General features: G+C 39.3%; 1 protein-coding gene across 1 annotated transcript in view; it reads left to right on the forward strand.

Moving 5' to 3' along the window:
* Positions 1-23,292, forward strand: part of LOC127352182 (pro-neuregulin-3, membrane-bound isoform) — a 354,121-nt gene that overhangs the window by 262,598 nt on the left and 68,231 nt on the right. The window contains exon 3 of the mRNA XM_051380369.1: positions 20,827-20,900. Coding sequence (XP_051236329.1) covers positions 20,827-20,900 — 74 coding nt within the window. The remainder of the gene's footprint in view (positions 1-20,826; positions 20,901-23,292) is intronic.

The following is a 23,292-nucleotide window of genomic DNA, read 5'->3' on the forward strand; positions in this document are numbered from 1 at the left end:
AACTCACACACAAACACATGTAGACACCAGTACATCTAACTGCCAAGAATGCAAGGATGCTCCCTCTCTTGGAGCACTAACTCGCTCCAGAGCACATTATGATTGTGTGTGTGTGTGTGTGTGTGTGTGTGTGTGTGTGTGTGTGTGTGTGTGTGTGTGTCTGTATATATGTGTTTCATAACAGCAGCAAGCATACATGCCAGGCCTTTTCAAACACAACCTGCCTGGCTGCTGTGCGACATAGAAGCTAATTTGCTCCGCCAGAATACTTTACCCAGCCACCATGCAACTCTGGCACCCTTCCACCAACCAGCCTATTATATTAGAATATCTCTCCATGCATGCCACAATAACACATTTACAACCAATGAGTGTGGGGCGTTCTGCCCTAAATTAGCCATGACTTGCCTTTCAAAGGGTCATAAATAGCTGTGAACGTTTCATAAACAGCCCACAGAAGCTGCATAACAATACAAGGATAGTGTTTAACTGGATATGTTGTCATGACAGTGTGTAGCACCAGAGCCATGCACATTAGCAGATTCAATTAGCAAAGTAATGCACATTCATTGTCATGGTAACTTCAGCGAAGCTACATCTCTGGCATCAATTCAACAGACGCTCCAACTACAGTGCACGTCATATTGTGGGTGTATATACTGTATGTATGTTCTATTCTGTACATGCGCATTAGGGTGGGGTGCTCTGTGTAATGACAGATGTGTCACTCCCTGTGCCTTCACACTCTCACTGTTCATCGCTGTCACTGAAATAACCTGAAATTACACGTCTTTCTAGCAGTGAAACACAGTGTCACGCTGAAGGAAACACTGACACTGTGTCGCCAGCAGCTCAGAGAAAATTGTCATCAAATGCTGAAACTAAAGAGCATGTAGGAATGTTCATGTGACCCAATTGTCATTTTACGGCGCAATATAAGTCAGACTCACAGTGTTTAGAGAGTAGTTATCAGCTGCTACAGGGCACATGCCACTATGTCAGAGGAGTAATAACTGAGGTGAGAGAATGTAATGCTGTGAGTGGTGCCTCAGTTCTTAAACATAATGCAAAACAGCAACTTAAAGAAGATTATTCAGGGAGACTTGGGAAATTCCATGTTTTTGCACACTTTCCTACAACAATTTGTGTAACCTTCAGTTTCAAAATTATAGTATTTTCTTTAGCAAGTTTTGGCTTTCTGTCTCTCCAGCCCAGATCTCTGTTGTGGATTGAACTGTTTGTGTGATTTGGAATTTTAAGGCCCTTTCAGTACCAATACATACTGTATATATTTACATCACCTGAACACCATGTATCTGCAAACTATCAGCTTCAACATTTTTAAAATAATCCATTGGTGGATTCAATGGATTATTTAGTTTAAGCATAATAATGTACACAACTACATTTCCACATGGAAATGTCTAAAAAAGACAACCTATGGTATTTATTTTATCAAGTTGTGTTCAGTACTTAGCCTTATCCCAAGTGTCCAATAATGTTCAAACCCCAAAAAATCCATAATTTTATATGGTTCATTTCCTAACCTCTTGAGAGAGTGTATAATGAAGTCGGCAAACGTGACTAAACATAATGTGAATAAAACTTAAATGCTTGTCCGTGAACAATTTCTGTCTGAGTCACAATAGAGTTTCATCAGCAACAGCAGTTGCTTAACAATGAAGACAACAACCTCCATGATCCCACATTACTTCATGAGGTCATGAAACTACTTTTGTTATCGTTTTAATGTGAAAGTACCCTAGCAGCAGAAATTACATATTACATGTTGAAGTAGTGTAAGAAAAACATGTATGGTTTGCTAAATGAAATCAAAAATTAGCAAAAATTCAGACTACTAACAAATAAATACATAATTCATACAATATTTGATTTGGTCAAATAGAATGTTGTTATGCTTCATCTTCATGCGCAATACTAGATCAAGGAGAGAGAAATGGTACCAGGGCCCCAAACATTGTACAAGAGTGAGATTGGATATTTCTTTGATCACGTCCAGAAAACATTTTTCACATGGTTTTTTAGACCAACTACCCTCAAATGTGGGGCAGGAGGCTTGTCCTCATAGTTATGGTACAAGAGATCAATAAACAGGCTACAGAAAATAAAAATATTGCTCCACAGGTAGCCGCCTTTCCTGTTGAATACCAGCTGGGCCACTCTGATTGAGAAAGTCAGGGGTTGGGAGAATCTGTCTTTGTCCTGGCTTAAGGTGATCAGAGTTCAGTCCAACTCTTCCTATGTCTTCAATTGCAGCCCACGTCCATCACTGCCAACACAAAGGTGATTGGTACAGCCCAGCCATTTCTGCGGATGTCCCCGGAAGTAAAAATGTGAGAAATTTGGGGGGCGGAATTTGAAACCAAATCGAAGTTCTGACCTTTTTACATATTGGATCACCTGTCCTTTGCTGCAGAACAAGGGGGTGGCTGTCGGATTTCTCAATTTTTAGATGTATGTCTTGGCAGTGTCCGACCGTTTGAAGGGAGCGTTTTACCGCTATCAAACTTTTTGCACTGGCCTTTATTTCATGTACATGTCCACCACTGTTGTTTAAATTCCTACCGGTGGAGACCCTAAAAGACTTTCTATCCTCCCTGCGTATATGTCCGTCTTCATGCCTGTCCCTCCCGGGGCGGTGAAATATTTCTGTTGTGGACAGTAAAGCTTGAGCTTTAGCAGAAGGTCAGTTGTATTTGACTTTAGACTTTGCCTTATCTGTCTGAGACAAAAGGATGCAGCGAGCAGAGGGCGCGTCTGGTTATGGATTCCACTCACAGCCAGACGCTAGTAGTCCTCTGTGGGCAGAGGCTCACATCTGGCAGGTGCTTGTTTATGAGAGCAGTTAACACTGGATCAGGGAGGCTTTATAGCAAAACACATACGCACACGCACATGCACAAGCTCAGGCAAACAAAAACACACACGCACACACTACCAGCAAGCCAAAGATTTTGGGAAGAGGAAAGCTTTTTAGATTTCTTTAGGCATACAATCTGTTAGCAACTAATATAGTTCGTCTGAAAAGAAAAGCCCAAAATTTCACAAAAAATGGTCAAATTTGTAGCATTGCTTACGTATATTTATGTAATTTTCAGTCAGCAGTACAAAAAGTAATATAATAATAATGCTTGCCTTTGCAGTTATAACCAGGACTTGGACTAGATAAAGGTCAAGTGAACCAGCCCTTTGCAAAAATAAAAGCACTGGAGTCCACACCAAGATGACATCAGGTTTGTTGGGAATGCCAAGAAAAAAAATCTGACAATTAAGTATTCCAGCACACACACACACACACACACACACACACACACACACACACACACACACACACACACACACACACACACTCACAGACACTCACAGCAATACACCCACAGAGCTACTCATCCTTGACTGTGAAACTAGGTTGATGGGGGGCAGCCTATCTCCTATGGCTCACACCGTGCTGACAGGCTCATTATAGTGGAGTTAGAGTGGAGTCCTTGGTGTGACAGAGCCAAAGTCATTCCGGCCAGCTCCCTCCAGTTCTCTGTCCTACTCACCACACTGCCTGACCAGCACAGACACCACAGCACAACCCTGTTCATCCAAACCACAGAGCCCCCAGGGGCCAGAGCTTGTTCAGACCCCGGCAACACATTTCAGATTGACTGAAATGTGAATGCTTGACAAAAAGCTCATTCTGTGTCCACCAACACTTCTCCCACCGGATTGCCCACTGTGGCTGAGCTTCTGCGCTCTTTAAATGCGTTTAACACTAAAAACGGAGTTCAGAAGGAAATAAGGAAGGGTATATGTTTCCCAGACTCATCATGTGGTTCTTTGCGTTGAGGAGATTTGTGAGTTGTAAGCACCCACAGGCATTATTATATGTCATCAAATTTTAAATAGACATCTTTCCTTTACTTACATGGCACATTTTCATCATGTAGCTTAAGAATTTTGAACCCAAATCATGAACTACAAGATCAGAGGGTTGAGAAAATCTGTATCTGGGTGGAGCCAGTTTCATGTGGATCATCTTTTTATGTCAAACAAGATGAATATTCAGCTGTCTGGAAGTTTATCCTTTCACGTACTCAAGCATTAGCTTTGTACATATAATATTTAATTAAGTTGACATTTACTGTCATACGGTATAGTTGGTTTTAGATCGATAGAGTTAATGCTGGGCACATTTATCATGCCGTTTGTGTTGCTAAACAGGGTTGCCCTACTTTTTGGAACATTCTTGGTCTTCTTTCCCTCTTTCTGAGGCTGAAGTATGAGGGAATTCACAATCTTCTACAGTATGTCTTTGTGTCTTTGTGTGTGTGTGTGTGTGTGTGTGTGTGTGTGTTTGTGCACACCGGAGGGCGGAAAAGAACAGTAGCACACTGAGATGCATCCAAAGGCATCTGCTCATTTCTATAAGAGTTTAAGTCATCCATCACCCCACTGTAAGACGACACCCATGCACTGAAAGAAAAGAAATATCTAGGAAATGTGTCATAACGGCTGCATTCTATTAACATATCACATTGTTCTGTGATTGACTGGCACGGTGGTGGCGATCATGGAAGCTGACTATCATTCGAAGGATTAGCGATAAATCCTTTTCATGAGTCACAACTACATAACATCCCCTCTCCCTTTAAATCTCTCTCCCACCTGCTTCTCTCATTCTTTTCTCTTTATACCTCATCTTTCCGTCTCACTCCGTCTCCCAGCTAGTTCTGCATCTCTCTCTCAGGGCCAGGGGCATGCTAGGCAAATAGACTGCACTCTAATTGCCAATGTAATGATGCTGCAGTCCACTCATCTCACCTGCCTAATTAATACTACAGCTGCCACCCTTGCTCTCTTCTCTCTCATACTCTCACACACATCCACACACACATGCATACAATTACAGGAGGCAATGCACACTTATGAGTTCATATCACGTATTGTCTCCCTATATGTGCTCAGCCCTCCCTCCTCCTTCTCTTCTCTCTCTCTCTCCCCCCTTTCTCCCCTGCAGTCTTTTCCTTCCTCTCCACTGTAAAACATGGCCCTGTCAAATTGACACGATACACCAAGGTGCACTTGCAGAGCAGTGAAGAAACTGGTCCAACCTCTAGGGAGAGAAATACGTCTCACAACTTGAGACAAATGTGTGTTTCATGATAAACCAGCGAAGATAAGATTTATTAATGTAAACAATGAAATGTCAACGAATTTTACAAATACATAAAATACATAAATCTTTATGGTTAGAAGTGCACGCCAGGATGACAGATTTTAGTTGATCTTCCCCCAATCACCTCCTGTCTGCATTTTGGGTATAAATCCTGACAATAGTATTAGTCCCATGTGCCTTTGGGCATTAGGTTGCCTTTCATTTAAGAGCTTGATACTTTTCAACTGGAAGGAGCAAAATTCAGCCTGCTTCTTAAAGGAGTCATGGTCGGAGGATTACTTAGACTTGCCTAACATGGAGAGAGCAGTCAGTCTACTGAAAGACTTTGATAAGGGACTGAGTAGGCGCTGGTAGAATCTTTGGCTGAGGGCTCCTCGCATGCGGTTATGTGCAAGTATATGACCATGTACGCTGTTATATATATACTATAGTTACATACATGTTTTTTCACGTGCATATGTACGTGCACATGTTCATGGGATGTATGTTTGTGAGAGTATTAATATGCATATATATTTGTGCATAGCATTTGTTCACGTTGGCTTTATATTTACATAATTATTTTTTATATAGGCTAAAAAAGCATTCATAATTAACATTCATATTTCCAACTCCAGGTTCATTCATCAAATTTGCATTTGAAATGCTTCCTGTGCCTATAAAGCACAGGTTAAGTCAAGTGGGAAATGGTATGGTTTTTTTCTTTGACAATATATAATCCAATAACATCTCAAATGCAAATGTTATTGGATCAAAGAGTTACGGGATGGAAACATACTTGTGGGATACTTGATCTTGATGTTCCTTATTTGCTATAATTTATTTTAACATGCACAATAATACATTACAAACAGCACATACAACATAATATGATTAGGGAAGTATTGAAATCATGTTCCCCTGAAAACTGGAATACTTTCTTCTGACATTCTACTTCATGAAAAGAAGATGCATTTGTGATCACTGTATTTAATCCACACTTTATCATATACTAAACATCTTGCTTTCACAGAGGCGTCATGAAACACACATTTGTCACTTGTTTTCAGCCTCATTTCTCTACTTTATACCTCTCCCCCCCCGTAAAGTCTGTGAGAAAAAAAAAAGTCGACTCTTTACTAATTCGAGGGCGAGGTTGAACAAAACAGATTTTGGGAGTAACATTGGCAGCCTTGCTCTCACTTCTTTCCTCTTCCCAAAAAATGATGAATCTGTAGGTAGGGTGTGTTTCTCAGGTCTTTCTGGGTCACATAAGCCGCTACATGTTGCCAGTCCTGTGGCAAGACGGAAGTCTTGTGTAAACGGCTTCTCCTGTAATGTAGTAATTATTTCCTCTCGCCTGTTTCTTGTCCTCATAACAAAGCTCCTTTCCTCTTTTTTTCCTCCCTCCTCTAAAGAATGCTGTTGACAACAGATTTTTGGGAGGTTCACTTTTTCTTCTGTTGTTGCAGCTATTTTCTTCCACTTAGTGTCCTCTTTGTTGTCTGCAACCTTTTGTGAAGTGCAATGTATTGTTTCACCAATTAGCAGAGTTGTCTTCTCTTCTTATTGCACTCATTCTTCCTTGATTCCTTGTGAGGAAAGAGGTTGATTGCTTCACCTAAAATTGAGCTTACACAAGGCCGACCTCGACTTGAACTGACCATAACTTTTCTTTCTTCTGTTCATCTTTTTTGGTGTGTTATTTTTCCAATTAAGACCAGTTGACATCAGTCACCATATTAGCATAATTGGAAATCTGTTTTATCACAAATACTGTCTGAAGGGTAGAATTAGTCCGGATATGAGTACAGAAATCCCACTTCTCGTGTCATGTGCTCAAGAGTCTCGCCAGCTTCTTCACATGAGAGTTTTTATGTAAGACATGGATTTCATTTATTCTCTCTTCAAAACCATCAATGTGACAGGCTGAAGTACTGTGAAACACCTTCCAATTGCTTCTTAAGATGTGTCCAAAGCACTTTTGTGGGCTTCTAAAGTAAATTTACAATTGATCTCAGCTGTGTAAAATGTGGCAAAGTAAAATTAGCGCCTTTGACATAGTATGAATGCAATTATTTTCCTTTGCTGCATGTGCACATTACATGACAGCGCAGTTACGCAACACAGCACCTGTCAGTGACTTTCTTAAAGTTATGATTAATTTATTCCAAATCTCCTTACTATAGAGTGAACTGTTATGTAAGAAAGAATATGAGTGAGAAAGGGAGACACTTGAGAGAGTGTCATAGTCAGTTTTTATATCAATATATTGTCATCAGTACATGCTTTAAAAATAGTGAGTCAATTCGCTTCTAGTAAGTACGTAAAACCTCTCATTAAAAGGGACATGAAACACGGTAGTTATAAATAGCAATTCAGTTGGATCACACTTCTGAAGAATGACAGATCGTGAAGATATACTTGACACTTTTATCAAACACGTCTGTCCATGAAAGCAATACGGTTTCATCTGAGAGTTCACTTGGAGGCCAACAACAGGTCTTCACTTTAGGCGCAAATGAATGCAAATCACATCCCCTCTCTCCTGTTTTGCCTGCCAACTTTCCTTTTGTGATCATCTGTTAGCTGATATCCAGATTGCCAGAATAAATGTTCCTCTCCTCCTAACCTCTCTGAATTGGCATATATTCTTTCACAGTGTAGCATTGTCATTTCATACATTGTAATTATAAAATATTGATTATAGCAGCTTAAAGAAACAAAGCTTTTAGTTCTATGAGGGATATTTTGCATTCTTGTATTTCCATGTTAGCTGTGGAGTATAACTAAAGCCATCAGTCGAAATGAGCACCTGTCAAGTGTGATATGTCAGGAATTGGATGGACTAGATGGGATAATAATTGATTTTATCATGATGTTGACATCTATCTCTCAGGTTTGGGGAACTGTGTATGCCAAAGTCTTTAATCATCACTGTGGGGTAACAATCCCCTGAAAATTGCTAATGCCCTGTCATATAATCCCTTTCTCTAGCCTCAGGTTGTGTTTTGATTAAACTGAAATTCTTCCATTTTACCTGGAACCAATGGGGCTTCATATGGGCATATCATATGGATAAAACAGATTTTTTTATGATTGATTATGTGCATCATAACAATCTTAGTGGCACTTCCCTGAGGCAAGGGTGCATAAATAACAGAAACCTTCAGGATAGGTCAGAAAATCTACATTGTTTCAAAAAATAAACATTGAGCAGTTTCCAGAAGACAACTTACAGTTTATTGTCAAGATGGCCTGATTTTTCCCCCCAGAACTGTGCAGCTTTCTGCATTTAGGTTTGACAGTGCATTTCAGAAACATTTCCTAATTCAAACCTTCGCTCACACCTTTTCCTGACAAGAACTATTGTTTGCTGGGTAAAAACATCACAGCATCTGCTTTGTTTTGCCAGAATTTACTTTGCCACTTCCTGTGTTCCACGTGGACTACTTTTCTCCCTCTAAAAATAATTGGCTCGCTGTGTGTGTGATGCTGCTTACAAGTGATCCGCTTCTTCCTCGCTCTGAAGTTTTGAATTCAGCTGGTCGAGCACTCAAGTGCTTGAGGTCAGATATAATGACAAAATGAATCCTGTAGCTTGTTTTGCTTTCTGTGGTTGCTTTCTCGTATTATTTGCAAACAGAAGGGCAGAGAGCTACTTTGTACTCTAGTTGCAGAATAATGAAAGTCAGCATTGTGAAATTGTTGTTTTACTTCACTTATTGAAACATGCTTTGACAAAGAGTGACTAATGAATGTAATATTCTTCTTGACAACGGTAAAAAAATCTTTAAAAATTCATTCCATTAAAATCCATTCACTATTCAAAAAAATTACAAATATTAAACCATGAGAAAATTTGAGTTTAAAGTTAGCCCAACAGTTATGGTTTAGAAGTTTTGAGTTCTAAATAACTTTAAATCACAGTAAAAGCTACAAATAGAAATTATGTAAAATAACAGTGTTACAATCTCCTTCTGAAGGCAAACTGATGCAACATGATAGTTTATCTAATCACTGCAGTTTGCCCACCTTCATGCACATATCCTTCAGATTTTCCGGTGGATTTATTTCTAATCTAATATCGACTGTCTTTGCAGCTTCTTTCACGAACATTACTGATGTTTCCTACGAACAACGGCACATTGTTCCACCAGTGAAATTACATTTTCACATGTGGAAGAATTTAAATCCCAGCATCAACATTTGGGAGATGAAGCAGCTGCCAGTTTCCAGAAGGTTTATAACTTAAAATTCCTTTGTGAAGTATTATCCTTTCCAAATACCCTCTTAGCCGTGCCCTCTAACGGGATCAGCAGCATGCAAGTGACACTTTCACAGTTTGAAATTTTTTTTTCCAAAGGGACACAATATAATCCGAAACGGAAGCCAAAAGGGGAAAGTTTAATTATCTGATTACCCTGACGGACTTTCTTGCTGCTTAATTTTATCCTAAGGTCAAAGCCTTCATGAGACCATTGTTTTTCTGCACTAACTGCACGCTCTCCTGCATAAATCCTCCTGGCATTTGGATGTTTTGGTATATTTTACTAGGACGTGACAAAGCTGCCACCCCTGTGGTACCTTATTTAGGCAAGTCCACTCTTCTCTCATTGTTTCAACTGCCGATGGCCATAACAGCTTATCAAATAGGAAAAAAGTCAGACAGAGGGCGAAGCAGCCAATATTACAAACTATAACAGAGGACAGGGCAAAGGAAGTTATAGTAAAACTGTATTTTAGATTTGGATTAGTTTGGTTATGTGTTTTGGTCAGGTGTAAGACAAACCTTTCTGAACAGTTCTTAATGATCATGACCAGTTTTACCAACCCTATACATGGAATGGCCAAAAGTATGTTGACAACAGAACTAAGTCATTCCAACACTTTAATCTGCTGCTATAACAACCTCTACTCTTCTGGCTTTGGGCTTGCAACCAGATTTTGGAGCCTGGCTGCAGGATTTGGTCTCTTTCAGCCACAAAACTATTAGTGAGGTCGGCCACCAATAATGCCTGGCTTGTCTGGCTTGTTCCAATTCATCCCAAAGGTGTTGGATGGGGTTTTGGCGAGGGCTCTTACTCAAGTTCTTCAACACCATTCTGGGAAAAGCATTTTTACGCACCTGGCTTTGTGTACAGAGTAATTGTCATGATGAAACACGTTGACATCTAAAATGTCATTGTATACTGGCAGCATTAAGATTTCCTTTAATTTGAACCATAAGGGGCCATTAAGTTTGGCATATCCTGAGGATGTTGAATAATCCTCAGTGGATTTAAAATAAGATAAATAATGAGTAATATGTTATCCCAATGTCATTTAGACAGGTATTTTTTGTGTGTTTTCTTTTTTTCTGTTTTGAGGAATATTCTGGCAACTTTGGCAAACTTTGGAAAGACTAAGATAGATAGAAAAACCAGTCTAAAAAATAGATAGAAACATACCATTATTTACATGAATGTCTGTGCATACTGTACCGGTTGCTTTCACTGAGTGTGTGTGTGTGTGTGTGTGTGTGTGTATTTGTGGAGGGGGGTAAAAACCAGTTGCTTCTCACCACCAGAGATAACAGCAAATTTAATCGATTTAAGCACCCCCTTTAACATTCAGATGCAATGAAGAGATATTGCCTCAACCCTACTGTTGATATAATGAACAAACCATCTAATCAAAGTCACTTAGAGGGAGGGAATTATTAAGCACAAAGATACGGGGTCTAAGTGATAAAGTGTTAATATTCATAAGTAGAGTCAAAGACAGGGAAAGAAATGGGGAGAGGGGGCAGAATGAAAAAGAGATAAGGGTTTGGATTTAAGTGTTATCTCACCGTTAATTGCATTCCCAGCCCTGTATCAAGATCGCTGCATAAGACAGAGGAATGTATTTATAGAGTGTGACATGATAGTCTTCTACTGTATAAAAGGTACTAAGGTGACTTCTACTGAACTAGAGAGAAGAGTTGGACTGTGCAGGGAGGACTTTACTAAGAAGCCAGAGAATCCACATGTTCGTGTTGCCCTCTGCAATCTTCTCTTTGGTTTTCAGTTGTTTGCTGTTGTCTCTCTGGTTCCTGCTGTGTCACTGCTATGATCTTGGTCAAGGTTGGTTCGGAAAAGATTTTGGTCAATGTGAAAGAAATTCTACAGAGAAAATATTTTGATATAACATACTCAACATCTGTAGGCTTGAAAGGTTGTCTGAAAAGTTCACAGTTTGCTTCTTCATTGTGAGCGGAAGCTGCAGTCAACTTGGATTCTTGATGGTTCTAATGAACTTCAGACATAGTTTCAATAACATTTGTCACCTGAACCAACTTGAAAATGACACGTGTCTACACACATACTTCTATAACAACTTCCTCACAGTTGCCTTCAGTTTCAGCAATCCCCAACTTGCAGGAGAAAACGCAAGCAGCCCATGCTGAGCAATTGCAGTTCTTGCCAGTCTCCAGATGACATTGCCGATGTGTAGTTACGTATTTGAGGAGGGGCACTTTAGCTATAGCAGCTGCGTACATAGGCTTCATATGCTGTAACCCGGTGACACACAACAATAAATCTGACTTAAGAACTTCTGTGAGGCTTTGTGACCTCAACTCAAAATCTACATTTTAGATTAAATATCCCTTTAAGGTTAGGTAAAGATCATCTTCGGGGTTAAAAACACTGACTGGCGACAGAAGATGGGACACAAATCTCTTCGCTGTCGAAGTCAGATGCTTTGTATTCACATCTATCAAATCATCATCCAATTGTTTTCATTTTTTTTCCTTTAATGATAATCCTGGGATTTCATTACTCACAAAACCACAAAAGGTTTGCTTACCAGGAGAACAGACCTCCTCTCTTGTTTCTTGTCTCTTATGTTACTCTTCATTTCTGCTGTCTGGTATTGCTGACTGTTTGAGAGATGCTGGATGAACTAATGTCGCACTTTTGCTCTACTCCCTGGAGGGATTGCTTGGACAAATCCAGTATTGCTATCTTTTTGTCTGTCAGATGTACAACAAGAGGTTGGGTGGAAGACAGTTCTGTTACGCATGTGGTACCAAACTTCTTCCTCTGGCCTCCACAAATGGTTGTCTTCTATGCCAATTCTCCCCCAGTTTAATAGAGGGAATATGTAAAGGTAAGGTGCTAGAGCACACAAAAGAATGGAGAACTGTTGCAAAATAGAGTGGTAAAGAAAATAATAAAATATAAGCTACATCAGGGAAAGTGTTTTTGTTTTAATTTTGGAATCAGCGGCTAGGTGGAGCTGTGAATTATTGAGGAATTTCCTGCCTGTGTTGAAAGGGCTGTGAGGTGGAGGTGAGGTTTCACAGGACTCATGGTGAGATGGAGGAAAGGGCACATATTCAAACACCATGGTGTGTATGCAACATTCAGTAGGAGGCATGTTTTATTCAAAAATGAGAGAAGCTCAGCAGTCAGTTGCGCTTGACAACTGGAACCATCCAGAGAGAAAAGAGCAGGAAATGTTAGAGATGACTGTGAACTTAGAGGTACATTGCTGGAAATTTAAATGGCTGAATTTCTCACTGACTTGCTTTTTGGGGGTTGGTTTTCTAGCCTTTACACCCAAGTTCACTCAGGCTGTGATATAAACTTGAAGATTGAGTTTGGTTTAAGTTTTCCCTCACATTTCAGAGGCCCAAGGAACATCACAGTGTACTCAGTTCCAATTTGTATTGCTTTAATTTCTGCAAAAGGAACATGTTCTTCTTTACCTTGGAATTTTTTTTTTTGCTTATTCAAAAAGCTACTTTAGTATTTATAACTCCATAGAAGCCATTTGCAGAGATACAATTGGAACTGGATTGGACCATAATTATACCACAACAAAAGAGCATCCTCCAAGTCCTCAAAGTGTTCCAGGAAGTCCTATAGTCTTTTATAGTAATTTTCTGGGTTCACAGTGAGCGAATACGTTTCAGTTTTGTTAAGAAAAGATCACCTTTTGAACATTTTTGTCTCAGTCCTGAGGCCTGTTGCTGCGTGTCATCCCATCACTCTGCCCCCCTTTCCTGTCTGTCTTCAGCTGTCACTATCATAAAGGCAATAAAAAAAAAGACATCTAAAGTCCTTGGTTGTATAAAATAAGTAGCAGTAACCTGTTTTGCATTATAGCCAGAAAACATGGCTGACTGAAGTACCACTTTAAGCTGCACAGCTCCACACACGCTGCACACACTCCATCCAGCCAATTAACTTGTCTTGTCGTCGCATGCAGGCCCATGGGTTGAGGCACAGACCACAAATTTTGTGTCTGACCAGGGACCTTTGTTGCATGCCATTCCCTGTCACTCTCTCTTCTTGTTTCCTTGTTGTTGTTTTTTTCACCCATCTGACTGTGGGAAGAGCTGCACTGGAATGAATGTTTGGCTATGAGAAATGCTCACACACACATGGATATGCATATTCACAACCACATCCAAGAGAGCTTGCTCTCTTTTTGCCAAATGTGAAATCTAAACATACAAAGACATATGCACATACATGTCCATGCACAACAACACATACAATGCACACACAGCTTCCCACCCTGCCTGCTGCCAGAATGACACTTGGCGCCCCAGATGCATTTCAATCACCATGTCTGGGAAAAATCAGAGAAAAGACTTCCCTTGATACCCAGCAAGATGTCCCATCAAGACAGGGAGGAATAAATGGAAACACATACGGGTAAGAGATATGTAATGTCATTAAAGTGGAAAAGTAATCATCTCAAGCCTCCTTTGAAGTCCAGGCTGTCAATTATATTTGGTTGTCTGCAGGTCTGATTAAACAAACCTCGGCTCAAAATCTTGGCTCAAAACCAAATTAGAAACAACACAATGGAAGAATATTAACCCAGTATCACAGTGTGGCGTGAGACTGGGCTGCTGTTTCTGTCTGTTGCACATAGGGCGCCATGCATTTTTGTTTATTATTGCATCCAAAACACATTTTCTCAGCACCTGTTGTGTTACTGTAACAGTCCTTATCTAGTTGGTTAATCGACTTGCTCTGTGTCTTGCTGTGAATTATTACTATTACTGCTATAAGGCTCTTGTGAACCTTTCCCTTGTCCGCCTCTCTATGTTGCTAACAGTTCGTATCAGTATAAGAAATTCATCAGATTTCATTTTTACAGGGTCCACAATCAATTCTTCAGTTTCATTAAAAAGATCAGTATAAACAAGCATTATGCATAAATGGGGAAGTTTTTCACATGTTCCAAATTAAGATTGGGAGGCATGAACCATTTTAACTTCGAGGTCATGCAACTCTCTTGGTGATTTTTCACCATCTGAAATCCTAACTGCAAAGATTGTTGTAAGGTCAGGCTCCAACCATGACAGAAACAACACTTCTCCTCAGCTATTTCCTGTTATTTGTTGGCCAGTTTACTGGAAGTGTATGGACCACTTTGCTCGAAAATGAATTTCATGCTGAGAAAATGGCCCAAAATGTGAAGATCATTGAACCAACCTGTCACAGTCTGACCAAGGCACTGTGGCATATTTTCTTTTAATAGACCGTTGCGTTGAGCCTCACACTGCTGTGTGGCTGCACTGTATTAAATTGGTCTGAATGGCCACCCTGCCAAAGAGAGAAGCGGTTGTTTAGATCTCTAATAATTCTTTTGATGTTTGACACTGAGAATTACCTAATTATTTTATTGGTATCACATCTTTAGTATCTGAGAGGGGAATCAGTGGACAATGTTTTATGTCTGGTACCAACCCAGGAAGAGCAATAAAACAATTGGGTTACAGAGAAGAACATTTCAGAAATCTATCTTCATTTATCAGTTTTCAGTCTATCTGGATTGGGCAAATCCTATAAATAACTGGTCTGTATGGCACTGCAGTACAGCAATTTTGTTTCATAACAGTTGACACGAGGGCAGTATACAACGTATGGTTCCTCTCAGCGTGACTGACATGTTTCTTCTAACTGGATCTTTTCTAGCCATCAAGATCACGGTACAGCTCTGTATATTATAAATGTTGTGAAAAGTTTTAACCACTGAGAAGTTTCACCCAGACATTTGAACAAACTTTCAAACGGTGCTTTTAAAGTTAAAGATTGCTGTGTGCATAGTTTGCAGCCTAAAGACAGTTAGGATAAATCCCTGAGGCGCCCTTGAGTAAAGCACTTGTAACCCCAACTGCTGTAGTGCAACTATCCAGCTTCAAAGTGTGAATGTTACTGTGTAAGTGTCCTGAAAAAGAGAGCATAGCTAAATAAAAAACAAAAATGTATTTTCAAATGTGGGCACTTTTGTTGTCTATATTAGCGTAACTGGAAAATGACTAACAGTTATTTATATCTGTAAATATTAGTGCTGTCAGTTAAACGCGTTATTAACGGCGTTAACGCAAACCCATTTTAACGGCGTCAATTTTTTTATCACAAGATTAACGTTCTTTTTGGCACACTTTGTAGTTTTTTTCACATGCTGTTGCATCAACTAGTAACGTTAGAAAAACTACAACACCACACCAGATCTAGCTAGACCGGAAACAAAACAACGGGCATGCCGCACACACTTGTTTAAGAGTAGTAGACGTTATGTTTTGAGTGGATGGCGAGCGCGAGACGCCGAAATGGATGCCAATAATATTCTGAATGGAAAGTTTACTTTTAAAAAGTTCCCAAATGGTTCCATTGACAAGACCAAAGTGATCTGTGTGTTTTGTCATTGTGAACTGAGCTATCATCGCAGCACGTCCAGTCTGAAATACCACTTGATGGCCAAGCACACAGCTGATGTGAATTCTCCGCCCCTTCGTCAAAGCCAGCCGACAATGGATGATTTTTCAATAAAATCAACATTTGCACAAAGCAAGCCGATCCACTTTTCCATGCTGATAAGAGCATTAAAATGAGAATAAATAATGGGACAAAAAGAAATCAAGGGACATTTAGAATAGATAAAAATGTGCGATTAATTGCGATTAATTGCGAGTTAACTATGACATTAATGCAATTAATCGTGATTAAATATTTTAATCCTTTGACAGCACTAGCAAATATGATATCCTGATCCAGTAATACAAATTTAAACCAGTGTGTGCATGTAAATACACTTAGTGGCGGACTATGGGTTTTTGATGACGAGATACATAGCAGAAATTGAAAAAAACAAGTTATTTGTCGATGGTGCACTTTAGCTTCAGTTTCAGTATCGTCCCAGAAGACCCAGAATCTGGCCGTGCTGTTAGAGTCATAAAACATACTTAAGCTGGAATAAAAGTTTACATCACATGTTAAAAACGGCATTATTTTCCCACATACAGGGGATACGTTTTCAACTGATTAAATGGGATGTGCTCTTTCCCTACACTTTCTGCTATACATATGTATGTGTGCCTTTGTGCACCAGCGCATGTGTTTTCACACTTCCCATTGGAGAAATTCATCATCCTCCAGGCGGCATGTTTATATTTATCTCCTTTTTCTTGCACGTGTGAGAGATTCACAGGTACGCGTGCTCACACACACTGCATGCACATGCAATCTCTTCCGGTTTTCTTTTAATTAATGACTGTGGTGCTAATTAGACGGGATGCAACTCTTCAATTCCCTCCGACTGTCTCTCATCCATTCTTAGACTCACTCCTCCAAGCCTTATGAAGCAACACTCTGAAGTGTTTTGATCTCAGCTGGGAACACAAAGACAAAAGAAAAGGAGAGTTTGTTGAATACAATAACTTCAGACACTGTGCTGCACAGTGCTAGATATGATAAAGAAGGATTTTACTGCAGTTTTTGTGGCGCTCATGGCCACTCAACAAGGAGGCTATGTCTACTCAATTGTGCAGAATTGTATTGTGTTCTCTGTTGCCTGCAAGTATTTTTTGCTACTCTGTTCACTTTAATCACCGCTATATCCTCACTTCCACAGTCCCCCCTAATGAGCATGACACACAGACAATGTCACCATGTTAAGCCTCTATTCTTTTAATGATCTTCTTCCTCTCCACTCGGCGTGACAAAGGTTGCCTCCTGTCAAAGTTTAGTCAGCATAGGTCATGGAGAGATGTTAAAAGACCACACATTTAGCAGAGAGAAAAGTCCGTCTGTGGTCAAAATGACCTGTTGACCTGTTAGACTTTGATCCTGAATTGAAACATCTGATAAGGAAACTGAAGTCATTTAAAGCACTTTCTCTGGAGTTTTGAAATGGGATTCGTATTGTGTCTTTGAAACAAGGCTACTGTGTTTGTTTGTGTTTGTTTTGTTCTCCTGCTCCCACACAACACATATTTGGCATCACACATTGCAACAGTAAAAGCTGAGAACAACAAACTTGGAGGACGGGCAGCAATACGGGTGCCTTGATAAATGATGAGATTGTTGAGGCTTCCTTAACAGCACAGTTGAGATAATTACCATCTGTCATCAAGGTGATGTGGTGTGATGAATGTGACTACAAGAAGCCTTCGTGGATACAGTACAACAAACAGTTGTTTGCTAAACCACATACTTGACAAAAAGAAAATCCACCCCTGGGTTACAATGACAGCCAGTGTTTACCAGACATCTGACTTGTTCTCTACTGAATTCAATGTCGGCTGTCGGCTTTAAGATCCACCTTGCATTCAGACTGCAGTTAAACCACAGTGATGAAATAATGTCAGTTTACCACTGAATGCTGATTAATATTCACCCGTAGAGCTATCCACAGAATGGTTCTTAATATACAGTACTATAGGTCCTTTCACAGGAGACATTATAACTTGCCAAAGTGCACAGGTGTTACTCTGTTCTATTCAAGTGTTCCTAAAGCGACACAGTAGCCCTTTTCCACAGCACTGACTTCTCATAGCAAAAAGCAAAGGTGAAACAAATTTTGTTAATAACTTCTCAGGTCTATTAAACACACTACAATGACTGGTTAACTGGTTATGAATCATTTTCAATTTAATATGGATGCCTCTATATGACCTACACAAACAAACAAGACCATCAGCAAGAAGGTTGGCTATTTCTATTTAGTTATTCTTAATACCTGGCATCGGGTCAGATTTTGTCTGATTTCCCTTGAAATCAATGAAACAAGGCGGTAGAAACACTACCACTACAGGGGCTGCCAGAATCAACATAAAATGAAACTTCCTTATAGGGGCTTTAAGTGCCTCAGTTAACCAATGCCAGTGAGCCTGCACATACAATAGCAGGTCCCTGGACCTAGCTTACCTAAATGAAGAGAGGTTGTTTTTAATGCTATCAATTACAACTGTGCTTTTCCTGCTATGACTGGCCAAATGTCTGCTGTGAAGAAGGTCTGTGCCAGTATTGTAAAAGCTAAGCAATTAACTTAATTCAGCCATTGAATTCATTATTTACATCTGTGCTTTTCCCGCTGTGACATGTCAAAATGTCTTCTGTTGATTGCGTGTCACTTCTGAATTCCTTACAGCATACTTGTTTGTACTAATTACTCGTTATAGTAGTAGTTCTTGTTTTTGGTATACAAGAAATGACTGTACTTTACCCTTTTTTCCTACAGGACATCCGGAAATGTCAATCAGTTTGCAAATTTAAAATGCCAGGATTAAACTTCACAAAGAGATCAAATGTTTTTTCTAATGATGTACAACTTATGTTGCTTGTTTTCAAATATATTCCTGTATCTGCCTCACCACCATCATTTATTGTAATGTGATGCAGCTGTGAGTAGATCCTTTATCCCCTTTTTGCATTGCAATGTGGGACAATAGTGCACTACAGCACACTCAAAAATCAAGCATTTTGTAGTATGCATACAGACATTTTTGAAGAATAAAAAAATCCAGTGTGAACACACTGCCCTCATAACCTGATTAAAATGATTACACAATATGAAATTGGGACACAGGTCCACCCATTTCAAAGACAAATTAAGTTTGATATGTTGAACTTTTGAATTAAATGTCAGAGATTCAATTTAATGTCACACAAACCTTTTGTTCCTTTTTTTGTTTTGATTCAGCATCAATGTCAGACTCTCTTCTCACCATACGTCTCACCATATGTGCCCCCTTTCCCTCGCGAATGTGAATATGCTCTTTAAGCAAACCACTGGCATCCACAGTCGAGTGCATCTTTCCCCACCTACTGCAGCTCATTTAATAATTGAAAATCACTCACCGTAGATGAAAGACAAAAAGAGGGAGGCCATTATCATTCTGCACAGAGTAAAATCTTTGATGTCACACTACATTCTTTTGTAAGCTTGATCTCTATGCACAGCTCTGGTGTTTTGTCTGAGTGGACCTAGATGTTCACTCAGTTGGGGGCTTCCAAAAGCAGGGACCGCTGGGATATGTATATTTGCTCTGCTGTCAACTTGTCAGAGCAGATACAGATTAATTCCAAGAGTGTCAATGAAACAAAGCCACAGGGGTAAACAGGGGAGGAATTGGGATGCAGGCTGGGTAGAAGAGAAAACTGAGACTTAGTGAAACAGAAGTTGAGAAAGTGACTGAATGATGGATTGAATAGATATAGTAGGGTCAAATTTAGAGAGGAGGCACTAACTGCTTTTGTTGCTGAAGTTTCTATTTCATTTGCATGTATGAGACTGTGAGAGTTTCCTCAAGAGGGACAGAGAAAAACCGAACAGCGAGAAAGGTAAAAATGGCCGGAGGCAAAGATTGATATCCAAAGCAACTGAAGCACCCAATTAGGCTTTACTGGCATTTTAGCCTCCATCTCTGTGCACTATGCAACACAGTTACACTTATATATGTTGATAAGGATACATTTATTGAGCTGAAATTAATTAAAAACACATCCTTGCAATGCATTGCCTTTTCCTAAGACATTTTATGAAGAACAGCTTAAACACATTTCACATTTCATTAGCTGCTTAATGATCATTGCCTGACTGGCACTCTCACGAAAAGTGTCAATCAAATTCAACTGTTGAAGTTTCTGGAAAGTTTGAGGACTACCCAGAAACCAATGGGTCTTCAATTAATTGCGCAGTCTTTATCAAAATGTCTTGTCTCTCTTGCTGGCTTGTAGGGGTTGAGAGCATTATGGACAAATACTATTTTTACTGCAGATTCATTGTCATTGGCAAGTCCAGCTACATCTCACAAGGTGGGGTCAGTTATTCAGGAGAAAGATAGTTGATTGTTCAGTCCCAAGTCGTCAAATACCGACGCTTTCAGTTATGGTAAATGGGAAACAAACAACATGACTATAGAAAAGAGATTCAACAATCAGTCTTTCTCCTGGGTAACTGACCCTACCTTTCACACAGTTGTTAAATTTTGATTGATCACTTGGTGTGTTCTGTGAAGATTTTTTTCCCAAGCAAGGAAAAAAAAGGACCCTGAAACTAATTTATCCGCATATAGAGAAAGGTTATAAGGTCTCACTTAATGGGGATTGGATGGTCCTTTTCTGCTGCAGCCCCAATTTGTGATTTTGGCTGAAAAGACAGATGTTTTCGTTGAGAAAATGAAATTATTTTCCATTGCAGGTTTCAGCCTGTAAAGATCACCACACTTCTTCAGTTTCTTCCTATCACCTTGCCTTACTTTGCACTTTCTTGCAATCCAGCTCCCTTGCACAAGAACTGAGCCTTAACTACATGTACCTCAGAACATGAGGAGGCAGTTTAATACACCTGACTCCTTGGCTGATCATTTATTCCTCTCTTTTCTCCACCAGGTGTCGAGAAGGCTACCAGGGAATCCGCTGTGACCAATTTCTGCCCAAGACAGACTCCATCCTGTCTGACCCAAGTGAGTTTCCAAATTTGTGAACTTCAGTGTATTCAGTGCACCAGCATCTATCATTTCACCATGAGTCCAATGTAAACATGAGGGGGAAAAAAGGGGTAATATTTCTCAGACTATTATTAATTTTATTAATTATTATTAATAAAGCACATGAAAAAAACTAATTCAATGTCTATGACCTTACACAAGCCTTTGCTGTATGTGCTATCGCTAAGTCCTCAGCTCTGCTGTGCAAACATCCTGCAAGATAGGGAAATGGATAATAATAGCTTGAATGCCATTATAGAAGCACTCAACTAGACATAGTGTAAAGATAATTCAGCTGTTTGTTTCATATTGCATATTCCCCTTGAAATAGCCATGAATGGTATTTCCTAAAAAATGCTGCAAGTTATTGCAGCAGCAATGCAGTGATAGGTTGGTTTCTTCTCTTACCACAAGTAATATTAGACATTATTTTGTGTATATACTTGCACAATATTTAGATCTTTTATCAGTGGGTTTTAATGCAGGTACTGATGGTTTTTGGTGGTTTTTGCTAGATAATTGCATTCACCTGGCACCCCAGGTGAGCATCAGTCCCTGATTAAAAAGCCAGCAGGTGCCATGGTTCTAATTCTAAAAGCCAATGCCTGTTGTATGCATTGATACACACTGTGAAACAGGGCCACTACAAAGCAGAGTAAATATTTTGAAGTAAAATTTTTATGGATGAAAACATTGAAAATAATGTGAGAAAGTAAAAAATTATATAATACCTCTGAATCCTTTAGCTTAAAATTACATTACAACGATTCCAAGCAATCTACAGCCAAGTTTTCTTTTATGTCAGAGTAACAATAATTTATGTTTGCAGCATATCAACCTTAGCTTTTCTGTCTTCAATTACATTCTCCTCTTTCTTATTTTTGGCCTCATATTACCTTTTCATTTTGTCTTCTATTCTCTGCATTCTCAAATACCCTCTCCTACTCAGACTAATGTCACGTCTACCATTTATTTATCTCCCAAAGACATGGTCCTCTCAATGTCATATAGCTGAGGGAAGAGCACAAATTGCCCTAACTTCTATCCTTACCGCTTGCTATCTATGCCATATTAATTTCCCTGTTCCTCAGCTTATTCCAACAAATATGCAACCTTGTCACAGAGGCACTAAGGTTGTGCCAGTACAATAGCTTATCTGTAACTTTTCTACTAACAAGGTACATGCTGTAATAGCACCATTTAACGTAAAAGGACAGTACTGTGCCTTTGGGGATTTTTACCTCATAATTGTCCAATGTAAAAGAAAAAAACCCTCTCTGGTAATATTATGAAATGTACATTTCTCATTATGAATATTAAATGTTCTACTTGATTGCAAGGGAAAATCTGCCATAAATGAGACATGTAGATTAAATGTGGCAAATGCAACAACACTGGTATCACTTGCTCTTTGTTAATATCCTTCACTTTCCAGATCATTAATTAAGTCTCTGTAATGAGGTTTTTAATTCCAAGCAAGTATTAGGGTAATTGTCCTTGTTAGAACAACATTGGTGTTCACTGAAGTGACACCCATCGCTTTGTTTGTACACCAAACCTACTGACCTGAACGTATTGGTAGCTAAGAACTGTTACCATCCTCATCACTTAAACAATTTGTCAAATGTCAGATGGCCACAGTTGTTGACTGTGTTGCTACTTCATCTGTTGATCATTGTGAGGAAGCCTTAGACATTATCCTCTTTGTGTAATGGTAATTCCTTCAAAGCTTTTACCTGTACCGAGCACAGACCCAGGGGCCTAGGGGGGCAACTGGCCCGAAAGCAACACCATCTATTTGACTTTTTATCAACTACTAATTTGTGATATTTGCGTTTACTTAACCTAGAAATATGTCTGACAGCCAAATAAATCTGCTTTAAGAAAATATAATCTTCAATCAATCAATAATCTGATTGTGGGTAATAATTTATTTTATGGATGCCATAGTTTCCTAGAAAAGAACTGATATGTAATTGTACATTCAGCGCAATAAAATAAATAAAGGATGCCTTGGTGCTAATTAGACTGAAAATGGACGCTGTTCAATTGTTGAGCCTTCTGTTGATTCCAATTAATAGCATAACCTAGAATGTCTTTATCTCAGGACAGCTGGAAAAATGTGTTTTTAAAGGCAAGCATACAAGTCGACTTTCCTAATGATAAATTAATATTTTCTTGGGTTTAAAAAGGAACTTACTTATAAACTCAACATGACAAACTAAACTTTTCCAGGAACCTTCCTATGAAATTACAGACCTGTGCAATAAATGTTTTGCATTGGATATGTTGTGCAGTTTTCAACCAATGGCAGCATTTTAGAGTTGTGGTCAACCTGAAAAAGATGCAAAAATGCTGTGAGTGCCAC

This window comes from Dicentrarchus labrax, unplaced genomic scaffold, assembly GCF_905237075.1.
Source record: "Dicentrarchus labrax unplaced genomic scaffold, dlabrax2021, whole genome shotgun sequence".
In the NCBI taxonomy this organism is placed as follows: Eukaryota; Metazoa; Chordata; class Actinopteri; family Moronidae; genus Dicentrarchus; species Dicentrarchus labrax.